Here is a 17407-nt window from a genome sequence, read left to right as displayed (position 1 = left end):
GTCTATTTACATCTTTACATTTACAAGAGTAAAAAAATCTTACTAAATTAGCTGTATTTTAAAATATATTAAAATTGAATATACAACTTTGTATAGTTTAATGTTACCTACAGAATATTTCACTATAAATACATTATTATTTTAAACGTGAGTCTACTATATAATATAGACTACAATTTTATGATATCGTGTCATTATCGTGACAGAATAAGTTTTAGCATAAGAGAATACATACTCCGTTTATATGTATGCTTATCTAGCTGTGTGTCTGTCGGGCTTTGATAATTTTATCGGAGTAATAATGTATTTATAAACACCAACTTAGTTGTAAAAGTATTATTACAGGATCGTCCCTCGGGCATGAGCTATACGAGCTCGTTAAAATTTCTTTACTCTGGATAGATTAATCAGCTTGATTCTCAGGTAATTAACATAGGGCTGTCAACATTCTCGAAATGTTGTATATTCATTTACAATGACCTGCGGGCAGTGCCAGTGCATTTATTATGCGGTTATATTCACCTAGTCTTATATTCACTGACTTTGTAATAATCACAGTATGTGGAAATATGAGTTTGAATTAGATTATTAATTCATATATACTGATATTCTCAATAGACCGTATTTTCGGCGAATTGAATTTATATATAATTAAATAAAAAAGCAAGCGTTACAGAGGTTATCCGGCATCCTTACAAGTGCTATAATCGTAGCCTGTAGATTATGAACTGAGCATTAGTAAACTGGAAATTGTAAAGGTCATAAATTCTTCTTTTTTTTTAATTAATAAAATTTAACTAGTCTCAGGTTCTTATCATCTTCTCTCCTTTACGATTTGATATTAATTTTTTAATCTGTTTCCTGCAGACGTCATGTTTCTCTTCTGCGCTCAACATTGTGATATAATCATAGAAAGTCAAACAAAGCTTCATCTAATCCCTCGAGCCTATTTTCAAACCTAAATAAAACTCAGGCACACCGTTCTGGTATACACATATAATGGCATAGCAAGGCCCTCTATAATAATCTTTTGTCTATGTGGAGGCATTATAAAACGTAAATAAATCAAATAAAACAAAAGCAAACAGACTCATAGCTCCTCCTTGCATATAACTATACGTGGTGCAACGACCCTAAGATATATCTACGGAATATATGCGCCATTTAAAAGCTCTCAAGCCCAAGAGAGGTCAGTACGTTTACTTTTTTGGTTAGGCGAATCGATAAGATACTACAGCGATAATCCTTGGCCGATCAAGACAGGACCGATCGATCAAACCAACACAAAACTCGCGATCGCACGTAGCACATATTCCAATTGGCAAGACTGTCTGAGAAGATCAAAGGGCCCATTAATTAAACTAAAATAAATGTAGTCCGAAGTGAATCGCTATGAAGCCTCGCAGAGTATTCAGTATGGAATTTCGAATAGTTGCCGATCCTCGCGATCCAAGGTGTTTCGGCGATGCGTTCAACGAGTTGAGACGTTTTTATGGTGGCCAAGTATCCCGGGAATGAATGCTCGATACTCCGGACGTCGTGTAGTCACTTAGTCAGCGTCTCTGTTCAAACGGATTTCGCGAATAACTGGATTCATTAAAGTTTTACTTATGGCCAGAAGACGGCGCCACGTGTGACTGATATACTTACATAGGTACTATAAAGGAAATACAAAATGAATATTCTTTACGATCGATACTGAATATTCTGCATATTCAAGGTCTCGAAGTGCGCGAGGAGTCATTTGGGCGATCGATTAATTGATTGATGGTTATGTAGACCGCAGGGTAAATTTGCATGGTTAATTTCATGTTTTATTCAGACGCTACGGCGGCTTTGAACGCTTGTCTCCCAACCTGTGTGAAGTTAGCCTCTCTTTCTTAAATAATTAATAATTTAACGGTTCTTTCAGTTTGTCCTGCATTTGTTCCAAATTGTTCCGCAGTTTTACCACAAAAACTTTTTCCGAAGCAGTAATAATTGAAAAAAGTGAAATAAGCTGCAACCCCCTTTCGTCTTAAAACGTATTTTCGAAAATCGTTCCAGGCTTTTCTAGTTGTTCCTAATATTGTTCCAGAACGGCACGGTCATATACGTAACCATTCACCCAGGAAACGCAGAACAAGGTTCATTGATACTTGTAGCATTCAAGAGTCCGTACTCTGTTCTGAGAATTCTGTTAGTTGTTACAATTTTTTCTTATTCCTAATAACATTGTTCTTAAGCCTGATTAAGATATTTGCAAGGGTAAAAGAAATTTCATGATGCTGGAATTTCTTAATAGTATTTCGAATCAGTAGTATATGGTATGAATTTGAACTATTAGTTTGTTGCAGTTGATGGTTAACGTTATAATTATTTTTTTAAGGTTAACAATGTGTTCGATCAAAGATAAACCATATGAAAACATTTGAGAAACTAAAAATGGTGCAATTTCATTCGCGCTTCATCTTTTATATTGAATAAGCCTTAGGAATGATGTCCCCCTATAATATTTTTACTTACAGATGGCACGTAATAATAAAAATGTCATGTTTGTGGTAAAACTTCAGAACAATTTTGAACAAATGCAGAACAAACTGAAACCACCGTTAAATTAATAATTATTTAAGAAAGGAGACTAACTTCACACAGGTTCGCTGACGGCATTTAATCTTAGCGCGCTGATAAATCAACTGATCAAGTGCAAAACTTCTCGTTCCATGTGTGGCAGACTCAACAACGTAACACTCGACGTCATTACACGTACTAATCGTCTCTTGATAATAATTATTATTGAGATCCGTGAGTTTCGTTATCGTATAGCTGTGATTTCTTAATCTGCTTTGCGACGTCTAAAAAAGGGCTAACAAAAAATCTGATAAAATACATAAAAATTAATATCATTTCGTTAAGTATTGTTCCGTACAAAAGTCTTATTTCTGTAGAGTCACTCGTGTTTTACGTTAAATCTTTATACAGACGTGCCAGTGGCAGTCGCTTTACGAGAGACGTTTTACTACCGCGAGAGTTGAGGTAGGTCAATACTATCTCCTTGCAGAATGTGCACTTCTTATCTAAAATTAAACGTGGAGCACTATTTGCGATGATGCAACACGCGCCCGCGTCCTCGCCAGTCTACTGAGATTTGCAGGGATTACAGCGAGCAGAATAAATGTTTGCACTAGACTGGACTGGGAGTCTCATTATCATTAATACAATCGGTAGATATAATTAGGAGAACGTGATTGTCGCGTGCATTTGATTTTAATTTGAGATCAGGTACGAGCTAGGAATAAAATTTTACCAGTGGATAAATTGCACTGCCATAATAAGATGCCTCGGGGATGATTTTCATATGTGGTTCACATATGCTAGTAGCATGCGCTTGGATGGCACCGTACGATTTAAGTACATATGATACTCTGAACTTTCATATCATCTGTTTTATTCAGGTCATTGATTCACCGCGAGACTTACATTATCGTGGAATTAAAAAAAAAATTTATTAAATATGTATGTTGATGCCTCCCTTTATTCTCCTTCCTCTTGTTTGATCGTGAAAGACGTTACGTGACCATTACACGAGCAGTTTCGGCTGGAATGCCAGTGGACTACTTTTCTTGGTAGGGACTCTTGGATGAGTTAGGGATCAACTAATTATACTGTACATTCATTACGTCTTCCATTTAGCAGCCTGCGTGAATGGGGATCAATTAATTTTCGATATTATCGTGAGAATATTGAATCAGTTCAACATCAAGTACCGAAGGGTCCTTAAGTACTTCCTATCCAAAATGCCTAGCTGTGCCCCTGATGACGTTGAAATATTAATCGTCTAATAATATTTAATTGGAAGTTACGATATGGATGAATTCCTATGTCATCGATCTTCATTGATTCTTACCCCTTGAATATATGTATATGGTTAAAATATACATATATAAATACCTAGATTAAAAATTTCTCAGTCGATATGCGATCGTTACATGGTTAAGCGTCGTTTGGCAATATTTTACGTTTTTCTGAACTTAGTTAAATTTTATTATATTGATACGTCAAACCGTTTAAAGGATGTGACATTTAAAATTGCCGCGCAATATATTGAATTCGAAAAAGTTTCATTCCTAGGATTTCTGGATACTAGTACGTCTGTCTTTCTCTGACGCATGTAAATTCACATGAGTATATCTCCCTCGGTCTTGCAGCAAGTATAAAGAACCAATAAATTTTAAAGTATTGTTAGCGCTCTTGATATCGATTAATAAAATTGTTAATCCACAGTTGAAAATCCGAAAGCATCCCACTCTGTCGGATATAAAAATAAGCAAAATTGGTTATTAATTAAAGTCATATCTTGATAGCTGTCAAATCCAACTTATACGTTTGATTCAAATAATGTTCTGTAAGATCGATTAATCAAAATAGTTACTATTGACAAATAAAATAAATCCAATGATTCGAATCTGAAAAACGGAAGCTTTGAAAACTCAATTTCATGGTGAGTAAAACGATTTCTTCGAAAAGAGCATTGATTAATAACTATGAAACATGTTGATCAATAACGTGAATAAAGTTCGATTTTTCGGCGTTGTGCATAAATGATAAAATGAACAAACAGCAAACGTTTAGTGGTTGCCTAAAAGCAAATGTAACTTTCGCGAAGGTCAGAGTGGTCGAATTAATGGTGTGAAGGAACGCGTACAAGGAAGAGCGTATTCTTGGATCGTGGAATAATCTGGAATTTGATTGCGTTCACGCGTTAAATGCAACCATGTCTCTCACGTATGACGTGGGAGCCATTCAAACTGGTAGCGAAGCCCGATATGATTTTTACGATCGTCATAAACTCCCTATCTAGTTCTATATGAGAAACAGTCGCTGACGAAAGACGCCGCGTGTCACGGGTCGCATGACGATAATGAAGTAAAAGTGAAATGGAAACTTATACTGGTCGCTCAACATAGATGAAGCTATCGATATACTTATATTTATATTAAAAGGCGAAGTAAGTTGTATCTGTTACTCACTATAGTCGGATGTATCATCGTTAGATCCATTGACCGTACCATCCGGCAAAATCTGCAAATGCCGATTTTTAATGTACATCTGTATCTTCCGTGATGCTCCCGTAATATGCGAGAGATTAGCCGATCTTTCGGCTCTTATGGCGGCGTCGCCGATCAGATCGATCGGCGCCGCTTTCACTACACCAACAATGGTTCCTATAGTTAAAGCACTGAAACCAGCCCGAAATTTCGCATTGAGAGGTATCACGTTTGACCTGAAGAGTCCACTTTGTCCAAATATAATAAGGAATATGATGAATGCCAACTGACAAAAATAGGAACGAGTTGCAGGACATGTTCTTGGCCCTTTCGAAGTGGCAAACAGTCCTGAACTTGCGCTGGGAACATGGTCCTCCCGATCGTGGCACACTGCATCATCTTGATCGTGCCATCGAGTTCTCAGCTCCTCGAGGGACTGGTTCCTCCTCTTCTGGATACTCCTCGTAGTGTAGGAGGATTCGACGATATCCTCAAGGAGATTCGACGAGTTTTCTCGATCCTGTTCAACGGAAGAACCGGTGCTCGAATGACTAGAGATCAGAGATTGTTTGTACCTGGCCGTATCGCCAGGTAACGTCTCTCGAGAATTGGCAAAAGGACACGTGGTAATGGATAACAGAGACTGCGCAGATCTTCTCACCGAGTCCTGTTCACTTTCACTATCATTCGCCGTCGCCAGACGTGTCTGGTGCGGGCGTCGAACGGGTATCCCTAAGATCGTGCAACCAGAAACCTGGGGAACTCGACATTTCGCCGAGTCCCCACATGAGGATATGTCCCTCAATGGGATATCCTTCGAGGGATCTAGAGTCCTATCGGACGAGTGGTCCTCGAGGATGCTGTAGGAAGTCTCGTTACTCGTGTCGCGGGAACAGTTAAATAAACTCGATCTTGAGATCTCATCCGAATGTCTTCGCGATCTTCGACGCCCGACACGATTCTTGCGTTCCTGGAATCTAGCGACATTCCGGCCCGAAGGGCGACGAGTTGTTACGGGACTTTGCCCGTCGTCGGATGCTGCGATGGGACAGCTCGCCCTCTGGAGAAGGTTACGGTCACTGATCGAGCATCTATCCGAGGATTCACCTAGGCGGGAGTTGTGCTCTGGCTGATGCTTGACGGTTCGAGGGGCATCTGACTCGATCGGTATCGAGCTGTCGGCACTTCGGTAATCACAGTGCAGCACCCATGGCCCGCCCGTGTCGACCTCAGTGGGCATGACGGTCTCATCCACGCTCTCCACCTATGCCCCGCTATTCGCACGTTTCCTCTCTGCTCTCGCTTATCAGGCTTCCTCGTTCTCTTTTTTCTCTTCCCCTCTTCCTCTTCCTCTTCCTCCGCCCGTTCCTCTCCACTTCGACTCCTCGGCGCCTCTTTCGTCAATCTCCAAAGCGCTGCGTTACGGTGCACTCCCAAAGCCTCGATCCGCGGCCACTAATTTAGAATAAACCCATAATCACTTTCACTCGCGCGGAGTCCCCGCGCACGGTCGATGCACGCGTTCGAATAATACCGTCCAGGTACGGCACTTTCGGTATTCTCGCATTTTATTGCACTTTGCCGAGGCAGGTCGGCTTCTACGTTCCGTGAAAATCAACGATCTCCCCGCGTACGTTACGTGCAAAGTCGCGGATGCTGAAGGGCGCGCGCGCACGCGCAAGCGAGTCAGAACGGCTTGTTCGCAAAGATCGGGAACCAGGGAATGCGCTTTCCAGGTGGCATCGGTCTGCCTCTTCGTAGAACAAGTCTTCCCACGTTTGGGAAGGTTCTCTTCAAATGGTAACGCACGAGCGATCGATCGATGAGAATCGATGGGCTGGGCTTTGATCGCAAAGTTAAAGTCTATTCTCGTTCGTTTTATATTTCGATTTCGCTTTATTCCTAACAGCCTAGAAAGTACCTAGACTGTGATATGTTCGTTTCATCACTCGTATAATTGATTGACATCAATCACGTGTCCACACATACGTTGCGGCAGAATCTTCAGAGGGAGTCAATTATTACGATCCTTGCGTTCGCTTCGAACGCTTTTTTCTCAGTTTGACGACCGAAACTTCCAACTATACAGACTCTCCACTGTGAGTGACCGAGTCTCCTTGACATCTCTCGACCAGCTCCTCTTCTTCCAACAGCAGCGTTATCAATGGTACACTGCTCGTCAGCTTATGGAGATTCGTCGCGTGAAAATACACGATTACCGGTAACCGGGATAATAAACTTCTATAAACAATCGTAAACAACTGTTAACAAAGCGCGAACTGGTCTTGAGTAAAGTATGCCGATTTGCGTACTTGTCTCGTAGATGAGATTGTTCAGTAGCCATGTGATACGTATGAGCCATCGGTGGCTACCACGAGGAGGACCGCGAGGACAAGCACGAAGGTTGCTTCATGATTTCGTGCAGTCTCTCCCACTTTATCTCCCTCTCTCTTTCTCTCTATCATACGCACACTCACATGCACCCATACACACTCTCTCTCTCTTTCTCCCGCTTTTTCCCTCTACTCCTCTATCTTTCTCTTTGAAAAGTCCTCTCCAAAAATTAGCAATGCTCCCTCCGAACACGGCGCGACCTTCTTTCTCTTTTTTTTTATTTCTCCGTGCCGGCTTCTTTATAATTCCCGTAGAGTCGATTTTGTCCCGTAGGTGTGTTTCAACTTTAGATGAGCGTACTTGCTCGCCGTATATAGGGGTAGCTGGAGAGCGTGGGGTTATCTCGTAGGTCGGATGGTGCCGGTGCGGCGTCCGAGAAACTACTGAACGAGTGTGCCGCGGTTCTCTTGGCTCGGTTCGGTACTTCGGTTCGCTCTCGTAGAAACGTACACAGGCTCACCGAGTGCCGAGAGTGAAACCAACACTAGAGTACGGAGATCGACTCACTGACGAGCGTACAGCATCCATCCCATCCCGTCCCTGTTCGTCCCGTCCCAACCCGTCCCATTCCGTTCCGTTCCGTCCCGCTCCATCCCATCCCGGAGCGACGCAGCACGCGACAGATCTGGATGCGCGTCCGCTACCGCACCACTGCCACACGATTCTCTTCTCCTTTTCCTGCTCCACCTCCGCCGCTTTCCGTACGATTACCAACACTGCCGCCGCCACCACCACAACCACCACCAGCACCTACTTTCTTCCTCTTTTACTTCTTCTATGCTCCTGATTCTACTTCTGCTTATTCTCTTCTCTTACTTCCTACTTTTTGCTTCTCTATTGTTTGCTCGTCTTTTCTATACTTCTTCTCCTGCCGCTGCTACTTCTGTTCTTTTTTTTATTTTCTAAGCGGCAAGCGACACTGGGGTACGATTCTTCAGGTTGCCGAAGGGTCAGTGCGAACGGCTGAGAACTTGAAGATTGATTGCTCTGAAATCGCTCGGCGTTCCCTGCGCAAGATGCATTTTTTTTTTCTTTACCTTCCTGCGGCTTTTAGAATGCGCACACGTTTCTATTCGTTACTTTGTTCTCTTGTTTCTCTAGTATTTTCCTGGCGCGGCCTAGACTCTTGGTGAGATACCTGAAACAGGAGAATAACGTGTAATCAATTTTAACATATTTCATTTTACCTTTTTTTTTTTTCTTATTTACTGTGCGAATATTCTGCAAATGCTCCAACATGTGCGCTACGCACCGATCAAGATGATTTATTCTTCTACGATCAATTAGCTAAACGAACTGGTCACGTTAGAGTCTTCAATAATTTCTTGTCTCGGGTTACAATTTATTGTTGCGTTATAAACAGACGTGATGTACAATTTTAATTTCTACCCGAGTTCTACGCAAAATGGGTATGAATAATTTATTGAATACCGTTTAATTTCGATATTTCACTTATGCCATTCCCAGGCAATTAAAAACTTACGGGACGGGATCTTCGATCAGGCTTAAATGATCGCCCATACCTGTAGCTAAGTTCTTGAAAGTTCTTGAAAGTTACACAGTAAACATGCCTATAACTTATTTCATTCTCAATAAATGTACCACACAAAGGTCAGCGATCCTACAAAATCAATTTTGATCATTGCCATGGAATTAGTACCGCATGAAACCGGAAATGTAGTCAGCACTACTGGTCTCTTCCTTGTTTCTCGTTCCAAAAAGGAAGACCAAATTCTTAAATATACCCGCCAGAGAGCAGAAAAGAATATTTGGTACAGATTACGTGCCCCTTTACCGTCATTTCGGCAGGCGCCTACCGATAGTTACCATTTTTTACGAGGCGCGCCGAAGTACGCTACTGTCAAACACTCTTGAAGCTCATCTTTCCTAGAGTAAGATAATAGGTTACCTATATAAGACATCTCCCGGTGTGGTCAAACGGAGTCAAAACAAATATTCCTGGAAGTAGCTCCCAGATTACGTTCATGCTCGACTATTCTCGTCTGTCCGTTTGTCCATCCGGTACCGTGATATCCTCTCGACTTCCACAAATCCGTGGTAAGTCACTCCGAGTCACTTTAGGAAGGACTCGTAAACATCGATAGGAGTGAGCTGCGCCATGACAGCCGAAAAAATGACGAGATAGGACACACCGGTGTGAATCGTCAGCGAGAAAAATGCTACAGGTAGAATATGTATGATTAGGCGGCGCCATGACGCTCACCCCGTCACTCCCAAAAGACAGACAAGATTCTTAAACAGGACTGTCTTGTCTCAAGATTTCCTTCATCCGAACAGGAAGTAGTCGGAGCAATTAAAATTCTGGAAATTTTTTAATGCAACCCTTTTTTCCTGTACCCTCGTCAAATATGATGTGGCTGAAGATCCCTTTTCTCATATCGTTATAATTGATTTCCGGGTTGCAGCCACTTCCGGTTGTTTTCGCTTGCCGATAATTCGTCAACATTGCAGTTTGTTTCATCAAAACTTGAAATGCATTCAGACATCGTCTCTATTACACGGACATTATTAACGACAACGAAAGTCTGACGAACCATAATCTTTTCGTTAATTCACATTTCAGTCGGCTGTAGAGAATGTATAAAAAATACTGAGAAAATCAGACCTCAGTGTGGATACTTTAAATCGTTTGGAATTCGAGAGGAGCACTTGGGGCGCTAACCCCATGAAAATAATGCCAAGAGCCATGCGCTAGGGGTGATTCCTGGCACGTGTAAAAAGTGCGGCATACGTATGTCGACATGTCGTTACCAGCCCTTTGGGAGGGTCGAATAAAGTGACTTCTTGGGGTGTTAGTGGCGTTTAACACAACCCGTAAGAAGATAACGTAAGCACCGTGTGTGGAGACGGTAAAAGTAACTAGTCTCCTAATAGTCAGCCGACCATGACGACCATTCCAGTTTAATTTTAGTTCCTGGGCTTCTTTCCTTTTCGCTATTCAACAGCGCCACTAAAACAACGAGACTTTTTCTTGTACCTCATTTTTTTAATCCATTATTCTGGAACACGTTGCCACGAAGAATCGTCTGGTTCACAGTAAGAGTACACAGATGGGTTTTTTTCACTAATCGGTAGAAATATATGGATTCGACATAAGACCAACACCGTGAACTTGGAGTAGTGTTGACGATCGTGATTGATCATTTTATTAACGAAACGCAATGCTGGCACTAAAAAGATAAGCGTACGCATGCTAAAACATAATTGCCGGGGGGGCACTTACTCAACGCGTACATTTATTTTCCAACGTGAGTTCTGTATCCGATGCTCCCACCATGTCCCAAAGATAATCCTCTTAGCATGCGTAAGACCGTAGGTGACTTCTACATACGTGCACTCGTAACGCACCTTGAGCTTCGAATATAATAAACTCTGGTACTTGTTGAGACTTAAATCGTCGTAATTTATAAACTACATATTCGCGAGCTGTCGTATGGGTATGATAAGTAAAAATTATTGTCTTTATTTTTTGAAATCATGGGTGCAATTATTTGCTTTGATAACATAATGATTTTTTTATCAAAGGTTGTTAGGCTGATCAGTGATCTTAAGTTATATTGAATTGATCTTGTAATCAGTTTTTGCTATTAAATTCTTGCATTATAAAAGATCAGGGGGATAGTCTTCTGTTATTAGGTACCTAAACGCTTTAAATTATTTAGCATTGTTATTAATGATTTCATTCTGTTTTTGAACACGGTCGTCCGTTCGCTCGCACCTGGCAATTGCTATCTTTTAACTGACTGCGGTCTCTGGGTCTGTCTGTATGTCTGTCTTTCTGTTTGTCTCTCTTAGTCTACCTGCTTGTACATCCATCTCTGTCTATCTGTATTTTTCTCTCTCTCTTTGTCCATCTGTCATCTGTTTCTCTACAACTTTATGTGGAATACTTTCGAATACATGACATTATTAAAGGTGGAAGATATTTTACCGTATACGAATTTTGAGTGTAAAAATAGTCGTCGAAGCACAATAAATTATGGAAAAAAAATATCCACACAAACCGTCATCGAGTAGCGCAGCAAGTTCAAAAATAATTCGCCCAACGTGGGGCTCGAACCCACGACCCTGAGATTAAGAGTCTCATGCTCTACCGACTGAGCTAGCCGGGCATGTAAATAGGAAATACAAAGTCATATTTCTCAGGCTCTAATTGACGTTTTGCGAAGACTAGAATATTAGTCATTGAAATAATTTAAATTGACGATTTTTGAATGCTTCATGTAGAAATATACATGAGATTTTCAACAGATTATTTTTTGGATTTTTCTAGGATCTTAAAGAAAAGCACTACAAGCGTCGCGTCCATAGAAACCCTGGGGTACACGGTGGAGTGTTAAGGTAAACTTTGAATTGTTTGATCAACGTTTATGACTGAGATAGTTCGGTTCCTTCGGGTTTGAGAAAAATGAGAATCTGAAAGACAGCTTTGAAGTTTGAAATTTTATCAAGTGTTTGCCAGGGTCAATTGTCCTGTCGGTCGTGCAACCACTGGAAGAATGGCTCGGCGCCTACCAACTATGGTTTTACGACGACCCTGGGGGCCAGCGTTGAGACTTTAGTGCCGTTACGTACCAATTTTCGCTGAAAATGTACTTCGAGTAAAAAAAAAGGGTATCCTGTAAAGCAATGATGATATCACAAGCTCGTAAAACTGTCAACTGTGAAAACCCAAACCGAAACCACTTCAGACCATTTGTGGTTGAAAATTTGGAAAATCGAAAAAAATCTATTATTTTTTACTTTATATTAATGCTATCTATCTATTGAATTGAAATCTATTGAAAATGTACTCTTAATGGGATTTTTTGAAATTCGTTAAATTAAGAAAGTTAGTTGTCTGATCGCGATAAAAAAATTATGATCGATGCCATACTTAGATATCGATTATTTCATTTTATTTCAATGTCTACTGCAAAAAAGTTGTCTTATCATTCACAAATTGCGTACAAAAATATGATATTTTATGAATCGACGCCTCAAGTCTCAGGTTTTAAGATAAGCCTCAGGTAAGAAGCATTTTCTTATATACGTGAAAAATTATTTGACCGCGTTGACGTGCTTTCTCAGAAACTGAAAAGACTAGACCTCTTACCTTACATAGCAATAATCATTCCCGAATTTTTATCTCGCTGAGAGTGATTGACCTTCGCGCATTTTGCACGTAATGTATACGAAGGCATATAGCATAACGCGAAATGACATGATAAGGCCTGAAGGCAACCCGACCAGCGCAACAAACTGATAGCAAATCGAACGTTCCCTCTCACTCTTTTTCTGGTTGTCAATTTTGCTGCCTCCGGTTGTCTTTTCTCCGATTGACTTCTTGTACATTTCCGCTTACTATTTTTTGTCTAGCTGCTCTTTCAGCCGAACAAAATCGCTCGTTAATACCTGACGTCTTTCCTCTACTATCTTGTTGAGTTGGCTGATAGTAGTTTTCCGGTTTGCCTGCAATAAGTTCATTCCTACTCGCCAGGAATAGCTAGCTAGACCCGATAGATTCCGTTAAAGACGAGCATCTCATTGAATAAGTATTTTTATGCAATTAATTCAGAAGTCACGATAAGCTATCTAGAAATTTCTAGACTTGTCTAGAGGGTTTGATGGTATGTGAATTTACAAGTTAATCGCGCAAATGGAACTTGCGTTACGCAATGTCTAAAAAAAACGAGACTAAATAATAATTTATATCAAAATTATTTTTAGCTTAAAAACAAAAATTACCAAGTCTAGGTTTTATATGAAACTATAATACTGTCGCGTCTAATCATGTGCGTATATGTAACGGCGATAAGGTTTCCAGAGAAACCTACGAGTTCCAGCTACGTGTTACTGAAAAAAAAATTTTTTGACATACATTCCAGAATACGAACAGGTTACAGAAAGATATAGGGATGTATTATCGAAGTGTAAGGTGCGTCCAAAAAAGTCGATAAAATCATAGTTTCGTCGATAATGATCAAAGGCATCTTTTCACACGAATATATTTCAACCCTTCGTATAAGAAATAAAAAAGAATTATCCTAGACGTCTACAAGACCGAAAAGTCACTCTTACGTACAGTCTCCCTCGTAACGGAAATGTCGATCGGTAGAATATCGATCTCATAACGACTATATTAAATCCGTGCTCCCGTAGTTAAAAATCGATCTCAGGAGTCAAATGATAAAAATATATATAAGTATAACATGCATTATAATATAATGATTATTGACAATCATGATGAATACTTTCTGACCGGATGTTCCAATTTCTAATTTTCTTCCTAATCTCAGTCCCCGAGCTTCCTACCTTATTTGATATTCCATGCAGAGGAGTAGGTTGCTTAATTGCAGAGGGGCCATTGTTCCCGTGTAATAAGCCCGAGGAGTTTTACAAGAGCGGCCGATGATATTATAATTATTTATCGGGTAGGGGAATTTGAACAAGGGCGTGACTGACGCAGGCTGCTAAAATAAATGATAAAAGAAATTATGAGCCAAAGGCGCAGTCCCGCTTGAGTACTGAGGTTTCGGGCCTGAGGACTGCAGGTTCCTTGTGATCCTCAGCGTCTCTTTCCATCTGTTCAAAGAAGGTTGCAGCTGCGCGTCGCGACGCGTGAATACATGAATGTCGATCACGGAAGTCACTCATGATTTTCGGTATTTCTAATTACATTGATATGTAAATCATTTTAGAAACGTTAGGCATTAATGATTTAGGATGATTCAAAAGTAGGTCATTATATAAGGGATATCCTAAAGCGACAATTTGACATATTAGATATACGAGTTAAGTTAGGTATACATGTACGAATCATTTTGCTAACTGCATCTTTGAGTATTTATATAGTTGTTAATAGTTTACGTTCGAAAGTTGTAAAATCGTAGATTTTCCATTAAAAAGGAATTATCACTTTTGAAATTGAAATCTGGTTATTCAGCCCAAAAGTACTACCTGAATGAAAATCGAATGTGCGCTAACCTCGGGTAGTACATTTGAGCTGAATAACCCGGTATATAGGATTTCCTACGCCAATGCGCTCCTTGTAGTTTGAGCTTTAATAATGGAGCGGCGCGCAGAGAGTGTTTGCTTATCGTATTATTTACGATTGTTCACCACTGATATTGCACTGTTTTTCAGAAACTAACGCGCCATCAGAGACCATCTAGAATAATGAGGCAACGAATTATAATTTTTGCCTGAAGGTTCGTCCCTAACCGACAGAGGGATATTTATCGTATGGATTAATGTAGAAATTTTGATGGCTAGCTTAAATTTGTTTATATTATCATAATTGCTATAAATAATATGTAATTATCAAATTATATAGACAAGGTGAGAAATAGTTTGCACTACTGAATTAAAATGAAATTGAGTCATCAAAATTTTTTAAAACATCCATAAAATATTTTAGTATTCGTGATAATTAGCTGACGAAAAATTGTATGCTATATTATTCTATGAAAATGAATAATATACTTATGTAATTACTGTATTATGGATATTGCTGTGTTGCTGCTGTTACTCGTACTTCATGATCTGTTACAATTTTAGAAATAGCTTCTATCGTTTTCAAAATTGGGCAAACATACGTAATTCAAGCTGTAACCGTGAATTTTTTTAATGTTCCCTTTTCTCGAAATAACACGAGATTGGGGTATGAGGATTTATACATATATCTCTCATGGTTACCATAGGCGACTGGTTGCTATAACCCGAGGCAAGACCGGGTTGATTGACTTCTGAAATGTGAGTTTCTAATTAAGAATGTCGAAAAAAAATATTTCTGTAAATAAACCGCGACTGAAAGTAGAGAAAAAGCGGAACGGCGACACAATGAGAGGAAACACCATAGTTTTCATTTCACGTGGATAGGGTGGTAAAACTCTACGAAATCCACACAAAGGATTTGCCCCTCAGGAAACTTCAAACCCTTCCACAATCCGAAAACGCCACACAGGTTGAATCCAAAATCAGATATTATGTGCCTGACTCCCTTTGCGTCCTATGATGGATGAAACTAATCACTCAAACAGGTGACTCTCCAAGCGGGTCATAGAAGTCACCGTGACTGCGGGTGGTTCATTTAACCCCAAGCGAGGGGTTGAAGTCGAGATACAGTTTTGAAAAATGAGCAATACTGGTTTCGCTTTCCGTTAAACGGTATAAGAGGAAAAAGAGGAAAAAGGGATGCCTGAAAATGTGGAAATAAATAGAGAAGGAGGGTAATAAAACAGAAGTAGGGATAAAAGGGTAATAAGAGAATTATTATTGTACCAAGCAAGTATGTGATATTTACTAATGTTAATGGACATTTACATTATACCCACTACTAGTGCGATACCAGTGTAAGAGATCAGAAGGGTGGCAATAGGTGGTGGTACCAGAAGGGTGGTTTCAGACAAATAACCAACATTTTCCGTAATGACGGTCTACGCCGGTGGTGTCCAACGATTATTAATGAAAGGGTTGTGAAATTAGTCTGACGACCCAAAACGAATGGAACTGGACCGTCTTGGATTTCCTTCTTATCCGATGACACAATTTTTAGATGGAAATTATGCAGGACGCCGTAGGCTCTGTATACGAATGAAAAATGACGACAGAAAATCTTACTCTCCTACAGTATACCCAATGCGTAAGAAGTTACCCTGAATATGTTTTATCGCAACGTCGCATCCAAGTGAAATAGTTAATTATATTTATAAATATCTGGCAAACTCACAGCAAGGAAGGAGAAATATTTATTTAGATTCATTCAATAAGCACGGTCAGTCGGATAACGTATTGCAAGCAACACATCAAGAAGAAAACTGGTGGCGTTCGACTGGTTCGAGGAAACAATTCATATGGCACAACCCTTTTTTTTGTGATTAATGTATGCAAAGATAGCGCCTCACGAACGGACGGTCTGCCCTTGTCAGGCCACGTATTAGTTTCGGGTCTAGAAAAGACACACGTATGCTCGCCATCTCATTATAAATGCCCCTGTGCGCCTATTGTCAGGGCACGCTAGGTGTGCTAGCTCCGAACGTGTAAACCGTAAGGGTTAGGGTTGGGCATAGTAACCTGTAGGGCGCCTGTCCTAAGGGCAACCAGGAGGCCTATATCCTCCCAGAAGTAGCCTTCACGATAGATCAGACTCACGATAAAGGAGTGGAGAGTCGATCTCCTCTCTTACAGGATCCTTGACGTAAACACTTTATTACTATGGGAATGAGGTTAGGTAAGGTTCGCGAGGAACTCGTGTCTTGTAATTATCTACTAGATTGGGTCCTATATAGGACCGATTCAGAATCTCTTTCTTTTCTAATCGCTCAGGACTCTTCTGTGTTTGTCCTGTTGAATGTTATTTTTTCTCCTCTTTCTTTGGCTGAGTTGTGGATCCTTTCGGATTCTTCCTCTATCTGGTGGCCGGCTGAATTATTTGGACAAGGTGACGGAGAAGTTGTAAGGGTCCGAGGGCCCATGGAGGAACGACGGAGGAAGTGAAAAAAGGAGAGCCCGCCAGCCTATTACTGCCCTTTCACGTCAAAACACGAGACTGATGCATCATTAGAAGACGGCATCGTGTCAAGATCGCATTCCTCTTGTTATAGAGACAGCTAAATTGATAGATTCACTTCTTCTCGATATCCTATGTCTCTCTTGCCTCTCACGATTCTTTCATGCATCGGATATAAAATACCGAACTTTTTTCTCGAGTGTTTTAAATGCGATAACTCGTGGGCGTACCGCTTTGATTGGGACCACTTTTTTCTTATGAGGAATATCTAATGCAATCTTCAGGAAGTCCACGGACGTTATGGTGCGTTCGTACTGTGTGGTATTTCAGTAAAAATATTAGTCTAATCAGTTCATAGAAACGATGCATTATTCAATGACCACCGAATGCACTTGAAACCTCGGAAATGTGAGGAACTAATAAGAAAATTAGTTCAGTGTTTAAGCGTGGGTAGTATGCCTAATCTGTGAAGGGT

At 40.3% G+C, this 17407-nt stretch overlaps 1 protein-coding gene and 1 non-coding gene across 6 annotated transcripts in view; both read right to left on the bottom strand.

Moving 5' to 3' along the window:
- Positions 1-17407, bottom strand: part of LOC107274765 — an 83220-nt gene that overhangs the window by 44911 nt on the left and 20902 nt on the right. For all 5 annotated transcript variants that reach the window (XR_003061889.1, XM_025091948.1, XM_025091946.1 and 2 more), the window contains exon 3: positions 5010-8559. Coding sequence is in view for 4 of the 5 variants with exons in the window: in XM_025091948.1 (XP_024947716.1) it covers positions 5010-6267 (1258 nt within the window). In the remaining variant the exon portion in view is untranslated. The remainder of the gene's footprint in view (positions 1-5009; positions 8560-17407) is intronic.
- Trnak-cuu lies at positions 11482-11554 on the bottom strand. The gene has a single exon. It is a non-coding gene; the product is annotated as a tRNA-Lys (tRNA).

Source organism: Cephus cinctus, unplaced genomic scaffold, assembly GCF_000341935.2.
Source record: "Cephus cinctus unplaced genomic scaffold, Ccin1 Ccin1_scaffold0101, whole genome shotgun sequence".
In the NCBI taxonomy this organism is placed as follows: Eukaryota; Metazoa; Arthropoda; class Insecta; order Hymenoptera; family Cephidae; genus Cephus; species Cephus cinctus.
This window is presented reverse-complemented; position numbering and strand designations above follow the sequence as displayed.